Source organism: Apium graveolens, chromosome 2 (assembly GCF_009905375.1).
Source record: "Apium graveolens cultivar Ventura chromosome 2, ASM990537v1, whole genome shotgun sequence".
In the NCBI taxonomy this organism is placed as follows: domain Eukaryota; kingdom Viridiplantae; phylum Streptophyta; class Magnoliopsida; order Apiales; family Apiaceae; genus Apium; species Apium graveolens.
This window is the reverse complement of record NC_133648.1, coordinates 10035388-10051743: the sequence shown is the minus strand read 5'-3', so window position 1 is coordinate 10051743 and position 16356 is coordinate 10035388. Positions and strand designations below refer to the sequence as shown.

Here is a 16356-nt window from a genome sequence, read left to right as displayed (position 1 = left end):
TATGTTTCGATCTAACTAAACGATTTCCATCCCAATATATGGTAAATTATTCACTATATTTAAAATAAAATGAGTCAATATTTTTGTAAAAATATAATATTAGAGGTGATTACGGATTGATTTGGCCCGGATTCTCATATTTATGGAAACGAACCAGTAAAAACGGTTTTTCAAAACTCATTTTTTGGAACCGAACCAGTAAGAACGGTTTTTCAAAAATGAAAATCAAATAGACCAGTTAAACGCCGAGACCAAACCAGACCATATAATAATGAATTGGTTTGATTCCGAACCACAGTTTGAACCTAATCATTTATTTTTGTTTCGTTTTTATAAAATTTACAATCAAACAGTTATTTAATTAATTGCAATATAAAATTTATTACGTATCAGTATTATAAATTACATATAAGTACTATGATATATATATTTATAAATATTTAGTTTATATTTGACTTTCATATACTTTAATTTAATTTAAATAATACCAAGGATATGAATTAGAGTTTAACTAGGACATATGCAATTTTAAGTTGTTAGACCCGAGAACCCTTTGGCTTGAATCAAATTATAATAATCATTCATTAGTCATTTTGGTAATCAAGGTATCATTTGGTAGAGATCCCATTAACACAACCCGAATAAAATTCGACGAATTTGATCTTTAATTTAGTGATTCAAAATTTTCTGAATTCGGGTTTAAAAAAATCTAATTCGGGTTTAAGTTTTACTAAACCTGTTTATGTTTCGACCTAACCAAACGATTTCCATCACAATATATGGTAAATTATTCACTATATTTAAAATAATATGAGTCAATGTTTTTGTAAAAATATAATATTAGAGGTGCTTACAGAATGATTTGGCCCGAATCTCGTATTTTTGGAACCGAACCGGTAAAAACGGTTTTTCAAAACTCATTTTTTGGAACCGAACCAGTAAGAATGGTTTTTCAAAAATGAAAATCAAAAAGACCAGTTAAACGCCGAGACCAAACCAAACCAGACCATATAATAACGAATTGGTTTGATTCCGAATCACATTTTGAACCTAATCATTTATTTTTGTTTCGTTTTTATTAAATTTACAATCATACAGTTATTTAAATAATTGCAATATAAAATTTATTACATATCCGTATTATATATTACATATAAGTACTATGATATATATTTATTAATATTTAGTTTATATTTGACTTTCATATACTTTAATTTAATTTAAATAATACAAATGATATGAATTAGAGTTTAACTAGGACATATGCAATTTTAAGTTGTTAGACCCGAGAACCCTTTCGCTTGAATCAAATTATAATAATCATTTATTAGTCATTTTGGTAATCAAGGTATCATTTGGTAGAGATCCCATTAACACAACCCGAATAAAATTCGACGAATTTGATCTTGAATTTAGTGATTCAAAATTTTTTGAATTCGGGTTTAAAAAAATCTAATCCGGGTTTAAGTTTTACTAAACCTCTTTATGTTTCGACCTAACCAAACGATTTCCATCCCAATATATGGTAAATTATTCACTATATTTAAAATAATATGAGTCAATATTTTTGTAAAAATATAATATTAGAGGTGCTTACAGATTGATTTGGCCCGAATTCTCGTATTTTTGGAACTGAACCAGTAAAAACGGTTTTTCAAAACTCATTTTTTGGAACCGAACCAGTAAGAACGGTTTTTCAAAAATGAAAATCAAACAGACCAGTTAAACGCCGAGACCAAACCAAACTAGACCATATAATAACAAATTGGTTTGATTCCGAATCACAGTTTGAACCTAATCATTTATTTTTGTTTCGTTTTTATTAAATTTATAATCAAACAGTTATTTAAATAATTGCAATATAAAATTTATTACATATCAGTATTATATATTACATATAAGTACTATGATATATATTTATAAATATTTAGTTTATATTTGACTTTCATATACTTTAATTTAATTTAAATAATACCAAGGATATGAATTAGAGTTTAACTAGGACATATGCAATTTTAATATTGTTAGACCCGAAAACTCTTTGGCTTGAATCAAATTATAATAATCACTCATTAGTCATTTTGGTAATCAAGGTATCATTTGGTAGAGATCCCACTAACATAACCCGAATAAAATTCGACGAATTTGATCTTGAATTTAGTGATTCAAAAATTTTTGAATTCGGATTTAAAAAAATCGAATTCGGGTTTAAGTTTTACTAAACATGTTTATGTTTCGACCTAACCAAACGATTTCCATCCCAATATATGGTAAAATATTCACTATATTTAAAATAATATGAGTTAGTGTTTTTGTAAAAATATAATATTAGAGGTGCTTACAGATTGATTTGGCACGAATTCTCATATTTTTGGAACCGAATCAGTTACGGTTTTTCAAAACTCATTTTTTGGAACCGAACCAGTAAGAACTGAGTTTCAAAAATGAAAATCAAACAGACCAGTTAAACGCCGAGACCAAATCAAACCAGACCATATAATAATGAATTGGTTTGATTCCGAACCACAGTTTGAACCTAATCATTTATTTTTGTTTCGTTTTTATTAAATTTACAATCAAACAAATATTTAAATAATTGCAATATTAAATTTATTACATATCAGTATTATATATTACATATAAGTACTATGATATATATTTATAAATATTTAGTTTATATTTGACTTTCATATACTTTAATTTAATTTAAAATTTAATTTAAATAGTACTAAGAATATGAATTAGAGTTTAACTAGGACATATTAACAATTTTCTCAAGTTTGTATTTAAAAATTTATTGTTGGTTTAATATGATATAAACCCACACATACACAATAACATAATTTATAATCTTAATTATACGTATATACTATAATTTCATATGTTATTATATAACCGTCCGATTTGGTTTAAACAATTTTATTTTATTGAAAACCATAATCAAACCATTTATCTGTAAATGGTCCGGTTAACTGAACCACTATAAACGGTTTTACCGGTTTTAATATTTCCTAGTTCGGATTACCGTGGTAGGATAGAGATTCACATTTTGACGAATTTTTTGAAACACACCAATATAATATGAATAAAAATAATAAAATAGGGACAAAATAGTAACTCTAAAGTGAGAAATCACGGAGCAGAGAGAGAGAGACAGAGAGAGAGATAGAGAGAGCGCAATAATCAATCGTCGGAGAAGATGATCGGAGTGGGGAAGAACAAACAATATGCTAACATCCTCGACAGACCTATGAGTAAAGGCAAACAAGAGGTATACACACACATACATATATAATATATATGTACCTACTTCATCTGCTTTTTCAGATCTATTGCATATATGTATATATGATTATCCATACATCATTCTCATTTCTGATTATTTACTAATTTGCTTTCAATTTCAGATGCTATGTATCCAATTGAACCATTCTAGTAGCTTATTGTAGCATTTTAACTAGGTTTAGCTAACTGATATAGTCTGGAGGCAGTGTGTGTGACTCGATGATGTTACGTGTTGTGGAAGTATAATATGGATTGGATTTTGATTGTGTAATTGTGTTGGTTGTTTTTTGAAAAGATAAGAAGTGATTGTTGTTTTGTTGTAGGTCAGTTTGAGTGCATTTGCGTTTCTGTTTTCGGAGCTTGTCCAGTATAATCAGACGCAGGTTGATAATATTGCTGAATTAGAGCGGAGGTAAGTAATTACGGACTACCTGATCTGATTATGCTTTTTTTTATTTGGATCTAATTGTGTAATTAATATATGATTCTGCGGTTTTGTTTAGTTATTTATTTACTGCGCAGCAATCTGTAGAGGTTTGGTACAAGTCATAGGGAGTGCTTGAATAATTCTGAAGTCATCCAAAAAGAATATCTGTTTTTACTTAATAGTTTGTTAGGTATGTTCTTTATAAATGCTGAGGTCAATATTAGCTATCAAGATTACAGCTATATTTGTATATTTTTTTTCTTAAACCGGTTGTTAGTCTTAGTGACGTTTAGAGACATCTTCTATCTAACAGAGCTGAAGAACCAAATTATAGTGAGTTTGACTTGAAAGAAGGATGGATGCACAACAGCACACATGGGAGCTTTAAGTATTATTTATAGTACTTTAAGCAGAAATATGACTGGAGCTCTCTTTCAACTTGACAGTGAAAATTGACATGGTTAATAATGTATTCTATGTGCGTGCATGTAGTAGTCCCAACTCCCAAGGCATCCAAAAGTCCCACAAGTATATAGTCTTCCTAGAAGAGAATGGACTATGAGGGATATTAGGTGAAACTACACACACTGAAGTTGAATTTAACAGATCTAAGTCAAGTTTTACAAGTTTCTGAATGAATCATATTTGCTTACAGATTCCCCACAAAAAAACAAGTTCATTTACGTTTAAAATTACATATCTTTTAACCCGTCATTTCTGTTGATAGGTAACATTTACATATTCTAAAAGAGTACATCTCCAACTTAAAATTTATATGAAGACATACCAGCATTGTAAGAGGTTCTGGAATTACAGTGGTCCAGAACTCACCTTTGTTTTACCTCCTACGTGTTTGACTAAACTATCTCCATTCGACTTCATAACAATGACCGTAGACATTGCAATATTCGAAATTTGAAGTTGTATTGATAGGACAATCAAAAAAGGTTGCCTGTCTTAAAAGATTTTTAAGAAAAATGTAAAGGAAAACAGATCAGTAACATCTGACTAGAGTTTGATCATCTTTTGTCTGACAAACCATACTAGTAAGTATTCAGCTATTCTCTTACAGAGCTACCTGTGAACTTAGTATATCATACTCGGTCTAAAGTTTTATATCTTCAACGTTATAATTTTGTGTACTAGCTGAAAGTGCCGCATTGCTGTGTAAGGATTAAGAAATTTGAAACACCTTTAACTTGATAAAAAGACATATTCAGAATGTCTAAACTAATAAAGTAGGGGGCGGCAACTAAAGAGGTAGCGAGACTGACCGTTTATTTTTTGTTATGCGGATATTAACATTTTTGTATGATATCTGACATAATAAAATAATTCATTGATTTTTCTATGCCTATTAGATTTTATAAAGCAGAAATATATGAAATACAGGTCTTTGCTTCAAATATAACAAAGATGTTACATTGTTGGTTAATTTGGAAGTTGCATATGATAATGACAACGTCTATTCCGGGTGATCTATTTGGATGGTGTACAGGTTGGAGGATGCAGGATATTCTGTTGGGGCACGTGTTTTGGAACTTCTTTGTCACAGAGAGAAGGTATGACATTATGCTAGTAGACTAGTACCCTGCATCTTTGTATGAAGTATATATTTTGACACATTAAAGATACAGTTTGGACGCGATGAAATTAATAGCGGCACAAAGTTCGCATTTTGAGCATAAATTTTGTTCTTCATACACTTTATGTACATATGCGTCAATGTGCTTTAAGTTCAAACTTCATATAGAAAATAATTCAAAGAAATCAGCTGGAAGGCTCTTATACTAGAAAGTTACTTGGTATTTGGTAAGTTGATGATTGTGTGGCGACCAGAGTTTCCTAGCTATATATTTTATTAATTCTTTTAAACATTATATAATTAGGATTTTCTTGATTCTTTTCTGACTATTTGGCACTTGAACTATGCTCGCCAAATCATTTTTTGATGAACATAGCAAATCTGCCTAAACATATTACACCCTAATTGTAGAGGCCAGAGGGGAGTTTAGTCTTAAAATTACACACTCTATTCAATTGATTTTAAATACTCTCAATACTTTGTTAGGCTATACATTTGGCATATCTGAAGTTTCTCATGTTAGTTGCAAGATTTATTAATAATTTAGTAATTTTCCAATCTTGTGGTTTCTCTAATGCCACAGGGAAACAGAAGGGAGACCCGCTTATTGGGTATATTGTCTTTCGTGCACAGTACAGTATGGAAGGTGTTGTTTGGGAAGGTTTGTACAATTCCTTAGCACTTCAGTTAATTCTGTAGTGTATCATTAAAAAAAATTGTGTGCAGTGGTTACAGTGAGAAATTAACTTTGATGATGAAAATATATGTCGAGTCCTGTCTGATGTCCTATACTATACAGCTTGCCACATATGCATAGGTATTTTCTCAGAGTGGGAGAAGGAACATGGGTACTTCATGCAACCTGTTTGTTGCTCTCACCATAATTTTTTGAATATATATTACTTGGATTTAACTTATTATTGCATAAATAGATACATGCCATCTCATTGCCCACAGTTAATTTGATAAATGATGGGAGGACAGAGGATTCAGATAATCATATACTGGTTAGTTGCACTTAATTAACATATATAGCTTAATATAATATTTTTAACGCCAGTTACTAAACTTCTCCCTGTATGCTCAAAACTCAAAATGATGTCTCTAGTATAGTATTCAAGGACAGTCCTTTTATTTATACGTAATTAGGATATGTTACAGAAGTTGCCCAGTGTGAATAATACATGCTTTACAAGTCAAGCATCTAAGCAAGTGATCAGTTCAAATTTATTAACGTGCCTCACAAGTTGTGTTCCAGTTACACTGTCGTGATTTAATAATTTGAGCACTTACTGTCAAATTTTCTTAAATTTTAATAGGTAGCCGACTCACTTGAAAAAGGCACTGAACATGAAGATGAATACATGATTAGTGAAAAGGAGCTCCTTGTAAATAGGTATCTTCATGATGTTGCTTGTTTCCACGTCGTAGTTGTATATAATTTTTGCTATGCATCTTAGGTGATATGTATCTGACTTTTTAGGTTTTGAATGTAGGTTTATTTCAGTACCAAAAGATATGGGAACATTTAATTGTGGGGCTTTTGTAGCAGGAATAGTGAGGGTGTGTATTCTCTTGGCTCTGACTGCATCAATAATGTATAAGTTAAATGCTCAAAGGATCTTCCTTTTCTCTTGCAAGGGTGTTCTGGACGGTGCAGGGTTTCCTGCTGTAGTAACAGCCCATTTTGTACCAGTGGAAGGGCAACAACGACCTCGGACAACCATTCTAATAAAATTTGCTGAAGAGGTAAACTGTAGTTTGAAGTTATTTCCTTATAAATTTATTTTCTTTGCACTTTCTTTCAAAACTTTGCCTGATTAAATCAAGATTATAAAATGATTATACTTGATTTAGGCCCTAGATCTCTTTGATGGTTTTTTTTAATGCAAGTAGCTAAATTTTGTTTGTACTGATTGTATATAATTTGTGGTTGGGGGCAAGGAAACGTGATCTTCTATGTTATATAGTTTTCTTTAGGGCACCATGTTACTTGACTGGTTAAGGTAAAAAAAAGCTGCATTCACAACATCTGTATTTTGTTAACAAGTGATTTTATTTGTAAATATTTTTCTATTAAAGAAACTTTTTGAGCTTTTTTTGTTGTTATTTTGCTGCCACATACAAATCACGACCCATCTTAATTAAATGGCAACTTGAGTTACTATTTCTGGTAAAGTCACATTAGCAGAGTGGAACCATATAACTGTTATAATTTTAATTTAGTCACTAAATTTCAGCTCTTATGGTGCTATCAGACCTACATATGTCTAATTTTTAATCTTACATAGATATTGTAGGTTTCCTGGCTTTTAATATCGTCCCTTTGACCTCTTTCAGGTACTAGTAAGAGAAGCAAGATTAGGATGACATCTGGGCGAACTTAAATTGTCATATGTTTTATGTTTAAAGAGCTGGTCAATTGTAGCTACTTCCTTGGTGGATGGTGGAAGAAATGGTGATACATGGCTGACTTTGGTCTCATATATGTGGCACAATCAGTACTGTCAGATTTGATATATTGAGCTCAACTGTCAAAGATTTATATTTTAATTTCAGTGTAAAGAAACTACATATTGAGTCAGCAACGCAAGACTGAGATGTTTGTTTACAGTAGAATTAGGTGTCAGAGCTGTGTTTCGGGAATTATTATCGTTGGCTTCATTTTTTAGTACTGGATGCCGGTCTTGCTTTATATATTTTCTGTTAAAATTTGATAATTGCCATTCAAATACCCTTCATCTGTAGATGTAGTACTTTTGCAGTCTGAAAAACACAAAATAAGATGGTTGTGGTTTTCATGTATCAGCAGCATTCAGCACCTTGGATGAAAACTAAGTTTGGTGCTTTTGCTCAGAAGGGGTTGGAGCATAGAAAAAAAAACAAAGTTGTAAATTAGTCGAGATCCAAGATAAATATGTTATAAAATTGATACATAATTTTTCTTATATATTTATTTTGTCATAATTAAAAAAATGTAATTTAACTATCTTTCACAGATCTGTCATAATTATGTATAGTCAATTTTGATCTAACTTCCCTATAATATAGTACACATATATAAAAGAAAAATACTAGGCACACAATTGGTTCTCAAAATAGTTACAAATAAAACGTGTCAAATTTTTATTTGTTAAATAAAAATGTACCCTCACATACTATTGTTAATAATGTCACATCAAACATGCTACATTATTTATAACAAATTTTTGTACCTATTTTTGTGTCTCTGGCGTTACAAAAGCAAGGACCTTGACCTGTGGAGGAGTTATTTATTTTCAACAAATCATTATTAGAAAATTAAAACGTTCAATTCTTAAAAAAAATGCAAAAAATAAAAAGAAATGTGAATATGAAGTGAGGCCCACCCAAAGTAAAATGAGAGTACAGAGTTAAAAGGGGGCGCTAGGGTTTTGGAGCACAATCGCATAAAAGTTTGAGGAAGAAGCGAGTTCAAAGTCGCCGACCAAACTCTTATCGTAGGTTAGCATTCTCTCAATTATTACACCCCCACCTTTTTCATTGCATCAAACATGTATGTATCTGTAAGTATTTTTAGTGATTCAATTGATTTAATTAGTACTTCATTTTATGATGCTTTCATTACATTTGATTAGTAATAAGCCCTAATCATATTTGTTTTTTTTTTTGCTGTCAGGAAGGTAACTGCTTATTTGCAAAGCACCAAACATGTCAGGGTATGTAATGTAACCACTTGTAACTCATTCCATTTTTCTATGTTGTCTTTTTTGTTTTTACCATTTTTTTCGGCATGTTAATTCGGGTTTTTTATGGACTATGCTTTTACTTATTCTCGAGTTTATAGATTGCGGATATTTGCATTATGGTTAATAATGTTGTAACTGGTTTATTTGTTCAAGTTATAATTGCCGATCAGAATCTTGGAGAATAATCGGAATTTATAGTTTTTTGTGTGATACATAGAGCATCTGTACATGGTGTTTTGCTCTTCCTCGGCCCTGACGAGTTTTGACTAGAAATGCAACATCTGTGTAGAAGAAAATTCGTATAGTCTGTCCAATTTTATCGGGGATGATGGAAATGTATTTTTAGTTTTATTTTGGCGAAAAAGAATCAATGGCTCTTTCCTATGATGATGAGTGAAAGACCTTTAGAACCCTACTCTTTGTTATCTTTTTTGTTGTAGACTTTTAGCCGTTCAAATGAAATGGGTTAAAAGCCTTATTGCATCAAGAAGAAATTAATTATAAAGCTGTTTTGTTTTTATGATTGGAAATGGTTATTTATGTTTAATGCTAGATGTTATTAATACAATCTATAATTGTTGTTATCTCACTGCAAATAGTCACCTGGTATGAACCTCTAGTATGTTATGTTGCTAACACAACATATATCCAGATGCCATTATCTCTATGTGACTACGTCTATGTATCTTTATTATGTTGAATAAAATGAATTGTATTATATAACTATCTATCTACCATTTTAATTGTTAGTTTGTTGTTGCAGGGAAGATGCAGTTGTTGTGGAAACTCCAGCTCCAGCAGCAGCACCAGCTCTAGGTGAGCCCATGGATATTATGACAGCCTTGCAACTTGTCTTGAAAAAATCACTTGCACATTCGGGACTAGCTCGCGGGCTCCATGAAGGTGCAAAAGTGATTGAGAAGCATGCTGCCCAGCTTTGTGTGATTGCAGAGGATTGTAACCAGCCAGATTATGTTAAACTAGTGAAAGCACTTTGTGCTGATAACAATGTCAGCTTGATAACAGTTCCAAGTGCAAAAACTCTTGGAGAGTGGGCTGGTGTAAGTACTTGACACCTTTCTATATACACACCTCAAATCCCCATCCCTTATAATAAATTATTTGTAAAATCTTCTGCTATTCGCCTTCACGATCAATGGAAGCAGAAAGTCCATCTTCTGCTATCCGCTCATCTTTATTGCTTATTACATTTGTTAGAGGATAAATTAATTAGTAATTGAAATTGGTTTGGGGAGTTTGTAAACTCAATAATGATCTGTTTTTAATGTCTGTATACAGCTATGTAAGATTGATTCTGAAGGCAATGCTCGGAAGGTAGTTGGATGTTCTTGCGTTGTTGTGAAGGTAAGGACAAATGAATCAAAAATTAATAACTCTGTCATGCCCACCCTGCTGATTATCCTGTCATTCCCAGAGTTTTGTTTATGTACACCAAGTATATGCACTTTTTTTACCCAATCACCTTAACATGTACTCTGTTTGCAGGATTATGGTGAAGAAAGTGAAGGGCTCAATACAGTTCAGGCACATGTGAAGGCTAACTAAAGACTGTGGAGCATTGGGATTGTTTCTGTTTACGAGACTTTTGACTGTTAGACACACACTTGTTTCTGTCCATTTCAGTGGTACTGGGGATGCTTATTTTCTCCTGTTTTATTTGCACTATGCTCATACATTTAATGGATTAATATTTAGTCTGCAAGATTTGCCTTAAAATAGATGTATTTTGCATTTCAGTCCTAAAAAAAAGAAAAAGAAATAGACTCTGAATGAGAAGATTTCAGCTGCTAAGGTGAGGTCTCAGTAACTGCAGACATTATGATGATGCTAAAACTTGTAAATTAAGAAAAATCGATAAAAGTGAAAAAGAAAAGAAAAAGATGGCACAAAAAGGATGCAGATATCTCTATCCAGATCAAGTGACATCCACAAACAATACTCCAACCTACAAAATGGGTTTGTGGTCCGTTGAAATTTATATCTCATTGTGGTGGGTCTAACGGGTTAAACAAGCCATGCATTGTAGAGCGTTGTGTGTGGTTCTACAAGAGTCCAGTGTCTGATTCAAAATGGACCATAGAAACAAAAGAGTCTTATTCTAAAATGGACCATGAAAAGAAACTACAACTATTTTAGCCACATAATCATCAACCACCACTCAGCTACTCATTCAATACATTACACTGTATTATCTGATATTAAGGATTAAGGGAATACTTTTTTTTTTCCGAACGAAAAAGGAAGACTATATTTTTTTATAATCTTACAATTTGAGTATTTGTTATAAGATATTTTTGAGGTGAGATAGAGTCAAATCGAAGATGATATATGATAAACTCTTAACCATTTGAATTATTAATCGCGACGGGAGAGTAATATAGGAATGAGGGAAGGAAGATAAGGTATGATTGTGGCCATTTTATGTAGCATACCATCTAGAATCAAGGAAGAGACGCACAAAGGGTTGTTTTGTTGTTGACATGCCCATGCTGATAGAGAGATACATATGGTGGTGCATGACATGCTAGCTGTGTTATATTTATACGGTTCCAACTTTTTTGGAATATCCACACATGTTTATGTAATTAATTCTATACCCTAAATTGATCTAATTGTGTTTCTACAAATAAACTTGAACTGATGATTATCATGTCCTTTTTCCACTTTAACACTCTACTTTAACTTAAATTTCATTTACCTACCTAAAAAAAGCAGTGTTTCATTTTATTTAGTATTACCTCCGTCCCAACGGATTTTATACGTGCACTATTTGCACGCATTTCGAGGCTTTTATAAAGTATAATTTGTTTTTTGTAATTTTTTTTTTGCGACTAAAAGTTTAAACATAAAATATTTATAAAAAAAATTAAAAAAATATTGTGAAACTATATTTTAAATAAAAATTGAAAAACGTATCAGGAAGTAATGTATAGAATTTAACCGGAAATAAAGAGGAGTAATAAAGAAAAAAAAGGCACTGTATTTGAGGGTGTAATAAGTGACCAACTTTGAATTTTCAACTACCAAGTGAGTACAAACTACAAGTCTACAACCACTTTGTATTCACATACTATGGTCATCTTGTAAATTATTAAAAAAATAGTGTCAAGAGTTGAAAACAAATGGATTACATAGTTAGCCAGTGGCTCACCTCACTCTCTTATATATATCACAAGGACAAGATAACTGAAGCCAGGCCACAACAAGAACCTGCATCATATTCTTTTTCTTACCATAAGAAAAACTATATATTTGTATCAGGTCTGCTGATTCAGGATCAGAAGTAGTGTTGTAAGAATGGCTGGAAGTGGTGTGTATGCAGATATAATTGAAGGTGATGTGTTTAAGTACTACTCTGATGGAGAGTGGAAGAAATCCTCTTCTGGAAAATCTGTTGCCATCATTAATCCTACTACCAGAATGACTCAGTTTAAGGTCCAAGGTATTTATTTACATATCAGTCCCTTGCACATGTGGATTTTTGATTATTAACAACATTTTTGTGTACAAGTATTTGTAGGGATCCTGTGCATTTGCATGTGTTAAAGTTTGTTCATGCATAGATTTACAGAACATATAACTAAGAGTTTCAGCTGCTTTGTGATCCAGCTATATTAATGTTTGTACTGTCATGGTGCGAGTAAACATGATTTACTTGAACAATGCAGATTTCGCGATTAGTTTATGGCATATTTAAGTTAGTAAATGAGAAAACTACCTGACAGCCTTAGGGGATTATGTAAATTTAATTTTTAAGGCAAGGAATCTTAGTTTTATGATTAACCTGAGTTGCTAAAATTCAACTTCTAACAATTAAAAACGGGTTAATCTAACTTAGAATTAAGAGTTTTGATGTTTTTTTTTTGTATATAAGATAAGACTTGTGGATTGTTTAAAAGGTTAAGTGCAGAGTTTATGATTTGGAAAAACTTATATGTCGTAATTTCAATTTGGTTACTTCGTTGTGTCATTATCAGCTTGTACGCAAGAAGAGGTCAACAAGGCTATGGAAACAGCGAAAAAAGTACAAAAACAGTGGGCAAAAACTCCGCTCTGGAAGCGAGCAGAACTCCTTCACAAAGCAGCTGCAATCCTCAAAGAGCACAAGGCAGCAATTGCTGATTGCTTAGTGAAGGAAATCGCAAAACCAGCCAAGGACTCAGTTACAGAGGTACTATGTGAACATATGTGTGTAGTGTTAAACTTTCAGTTACAAAGTTGTTCAATGATGCAACTTGTCACATTTCATATATGTTTAATGTGGTCTGAATCTGTGACTTAATAAAGGTAGTAAGATCTGGTGATCTGGTGTCCTATTGCGCTGAAGAAGGAGTTCGGTTACTAGGAGAAGGGAAGTTCTTGGTGTCTGATAGTTTTCCTGGAAATGAAAGGACCAAGTATTGCCTTACCTCTAAGGTACATGTCCACTATTTTGCTCACCTAGTTCCAGAACCTTTTTAAAATAATTATACTTATTTGTTATTGTCAATTGCATCTATAAAAATGTAGATTCCACTTGGGGTTATTTTAGCCATACCACCCTTCAACTATCCTGTCAATCTCGCTGTCTCCAAAATTGGTCCTGCACTCATTGCAGGAAACGCTCTTGTTCTGAAACCCCCAACTCAGGTAATTTTCAGATCAAACTATGATACCTACTTCAAAGTGCGTGCATAGATATCATCTAGCCTATATATCATGCAATGACAAACTTATATTGCGTCCAGTAGCTAGGATCACTTTGTTAGAAGTGTCTTGTGCTTCACAAACAAAGTAATTTATCACTTCAAATAAAGAGATTACGATTACAATTTTGCCAACAGGGGGCTGTGGCTTGCCTGCATATGGTGCATTGCTTTCACTTGGCTGGTTTCCCAAAAGGCCTGATCAGCTGTATTACTGGCAAAGGATCAGAAATAGGAGATTTCCTAACAATGCACCCGGGTGTAAACTGTATAAGGTAAAGCAATGCTCATGAACTGTCTGTTATTGGCATCAGTTTCCCATATCTTTACTAATGCCTCTTTTATTTCTACAGCTTTACAGGTGGTGATACCGGCATTGCAATTTCAAAGAAAGCAGGGATGGTCCCTCTACAGATGGAACTGGGAGGAAAAGATGCGTGCATTGTGCTTGAGGATGCTGATCTAGATTTAGTAGCGTCCAATGTTATCAAAGGAGGTTTTTCTTACAGGTATGTATATATTTTCTGGTTTTGTCACACATAGCATGAACTGTATCCTTTTCTAGGTTATGAGCTCGGAAATCATTTTTCTAGGACCCCTAGCTCTTAGGACTGGGGACCCTGAAAATCATTTTTATTACCCTAGAAACGGTCCATAGGAAATTACAGTAATATACTGGCTGGAACATAACCTTAACCTTATAGATCATTTGTTGTCTGCCTGTCTAGAAAAAGCTTCCTTTCAAATGCTTGATATCTCAATCTTCATGCAGTGGTCAAAGATGCACAGCTATCAAGGTTATCTTGGTGATGCAATCAGTTGCCGACACTCTAGTCGAGAAAGTGAATGCCAAAGTGGCGAAACTGACAGTTGGTCCACCTGAGGACAACTCAGACATCACTCCCGTTGTCTCAGAATCATCTGCAAACTTCATAGAAGGATTGGTCAAGGATGCTAAAGAGAAAGGAGCAACATTTTGCCAGGAGTATAAGAGAGAAGGTAACCTTATATGGCCTCTGTTGTTAGATAACGTTAAGCCTGATATGAGGATAGCATGGGAGGAGCCATTTGGACCTATTTTACCAGTTATCAGAATCAACTCTGCTGAAGAAGGAATCCACCATTGCAATGCTAGCAACTTTGGCCTCCAGGTACACAATCTTCACCTTAATTTTTAACCACGAACCTCTCCTTTGAAGGCAAAACTAAAAGTAACCATCCTTAACATCGTAGCTTAGTGGATATTCCTTTCCTCTTGGTAACAAGATATTTGAGGTTTTAAACCTCAGCGACCCTCTGCTAAAATCCAGTCTGCTTTCCAAAGAGGAAGAAAGAAGTTAATCGACCCTGTCAAAATAAATTGTTGCTATTACTGACTTATACTTGTTTGCCAATGACCACTACAGGGTTGTGTCTTCACCAGGGACATCAACAAAGCAATGTTAATCAGTGATGCTATGGAGTCGGGAACGATTCAAATTAACTCAGCTCCAGCTCGCGGTCCAGATCATTTTCCATTCCAGGTAAAACCAACTCAAACCAACCTACAGTTTATCAGTAAACATCATACATTTTAAGAATCAATTTTAAGAGAGATATGCTTCATTTGCAGGGATTGAAAGACAGTGGAATTGGATCGCAGGGCATCACAAACAGCATCAATATGATGACAAAGATTAAGACCACTGTTATTAACTTGCCTTCCCCTTCTTATACCATGGGCTAGTACCCACCTCCATGCAAATAATAATCTATCACTTTGTTGCAAATGTAGCTGCGAGACAATCAACATCCCAGTTTTAGCACCTCATTGGATGTTTCAAGTTGCAGCATATTCCATTTCTTTTCACTCTCTTTTGTAATATCTTTCATGAGATTTGCTGTAGTAATGAGTTATGAGCGTTGATTGACAAAGAAGATTGAATAAAGTACTTGGGAGTGCAAGTTACATATTTATTTTGCGAAAGGCTAGTAGGTTTAACACATGCTAATACACACTCACACACACAAAGCTACTGCAAATGGTTTAGAAGCTTTTAAAAATTACAGTCACGTCCCATAACTATAACATGCTAATGAGTTATGGCTGCAGATTGTTTTCGCTTTCTAGTCCACACATCTTTCTCCCGATGCCATACTTTAAACTTCACAAAATCAAATCTATACTATTATATATATACACACTGTAATAGCCGAAAGTTTGGTTAACCCTATACCCAAATACTTAAAATGTAATAGCTGAAAGTTTGGTTAACCCTACACCCAAATACTTAAAATAATTAGAACCGTTAAACTCAAATACTAAAAAAATACATCCCCGGATTTTCAGGTTCGAGTCCCGTCAACAAACATTTATATTATTATTTATAAAGATACATTTAACATTTAAGTTTTCAGGTTCGAATCTCACCTATAACAATAACCGGGATGAACTATAATTTGTAATTTGGTTAACCCCTCATTTTTAATTATCCCTTTATATCACGACCGTCGGATCTTCTTCAAATAATCAAAAACGTTAGACACAAATGCTAAAAAAAAAAATACACTCCACAACAATAAGTTTTCAAGTTCGAATCCCATCAATAACAAATATTTATATTATTATTTATAAATATATAAAAA

The 16356-nt window shown here is 32.9% G+C and overlaps 3 protein-coding genes across 6 annotated transcripts; all 3 read left to right on the top strand.

Moving 5' to 3' along the window:
• The first annotated feature begins 3109 nt into the window (after positions 1–3109).
• On the top strand, positions 3110–7994 carry LOC141706909 (uncharacterized). The gene is made up of 8 exons (XM_074509796.1): positions 3110–3271; positions 3609–3697; positions 5211–5274; positions 5881–5958; positions 6617–6693; positions 6794–6860; positions 6939–7046; positions 7638–7994. Exons 1-8 carry the CDS (start codon positions 3200–3202, stop codon positions 7665–7667), a joined length of 585 nt encoding a protein of 194 aa, XP_074365897.1. The 5' UTR covers positions 3110–3199; the 3' UTR covers positions 7668–7994.
• A 663-nt stretch (positions 7995–8657) lies between these two features.
• Positions 8658–10762, top strand: LOC141706908 (small ribosomal subunit protein eS12-like). Of its 4 annotated transcripts, none has more exons than XM_074509792.1 (5): positions 8658–8780; positions 8956–8995; positions 9789–10086; positions 10325–10390; positions 10532–10762. In XM_074509792.1, the coding sequence occupies exons 2-5, from the start codon at positions 8988–8990 to the stop codon at positions 10589–10591; spliced, it is 432 nt and encodes a 143-aa protein (XP_074365893.1). In that variant the 5' UTR covers positions 8658–8780; positions 8956–8987; the 3' UTR covers positions 10592–10762. The 4 variants fall into 4 exon arrangements, with proteins under 4 accessions (XP_074365893.1, XP_074365896.1, XP_074365894.1 ...); XM_074509795.1 differs by having other exon boundaries at positions 8696–8780; positions 8960–8995; XM_074509793.1 differs by having other exon boundaries at positions 8733–8842.
• Positions 10763–12227: 1465 nt separating this feature from the next.
• LOC141706906 (NADP-dependent glyceraldehyde-3-phosphate dehydrogenase) lies at positions 12228–15687 on the top strand. Its single transcript, XM_074509791.1, has 9 exons — positions 12228–12488; positions 13024–13217; positions 13334–13462; positions 13556–13675; positions 13870–14006; positions 14085–14240; positions 14504–14882; positions 15138–15254; positions 15344–15687. The coding sequence occupies exons 1-9, from the start codon at positions 12344–12346 to the stop codon at positions 15455–15457; spliced, it is 1491 nt and encodes a 496-aa protein (XP_074365892.1). The 5' UTR covers positions 12228–12343; the 3' UTR covers positions 15458–15687.
• The last annotated feature ends 669 nt before the right edge of the window (positions 15688–16356 follow it).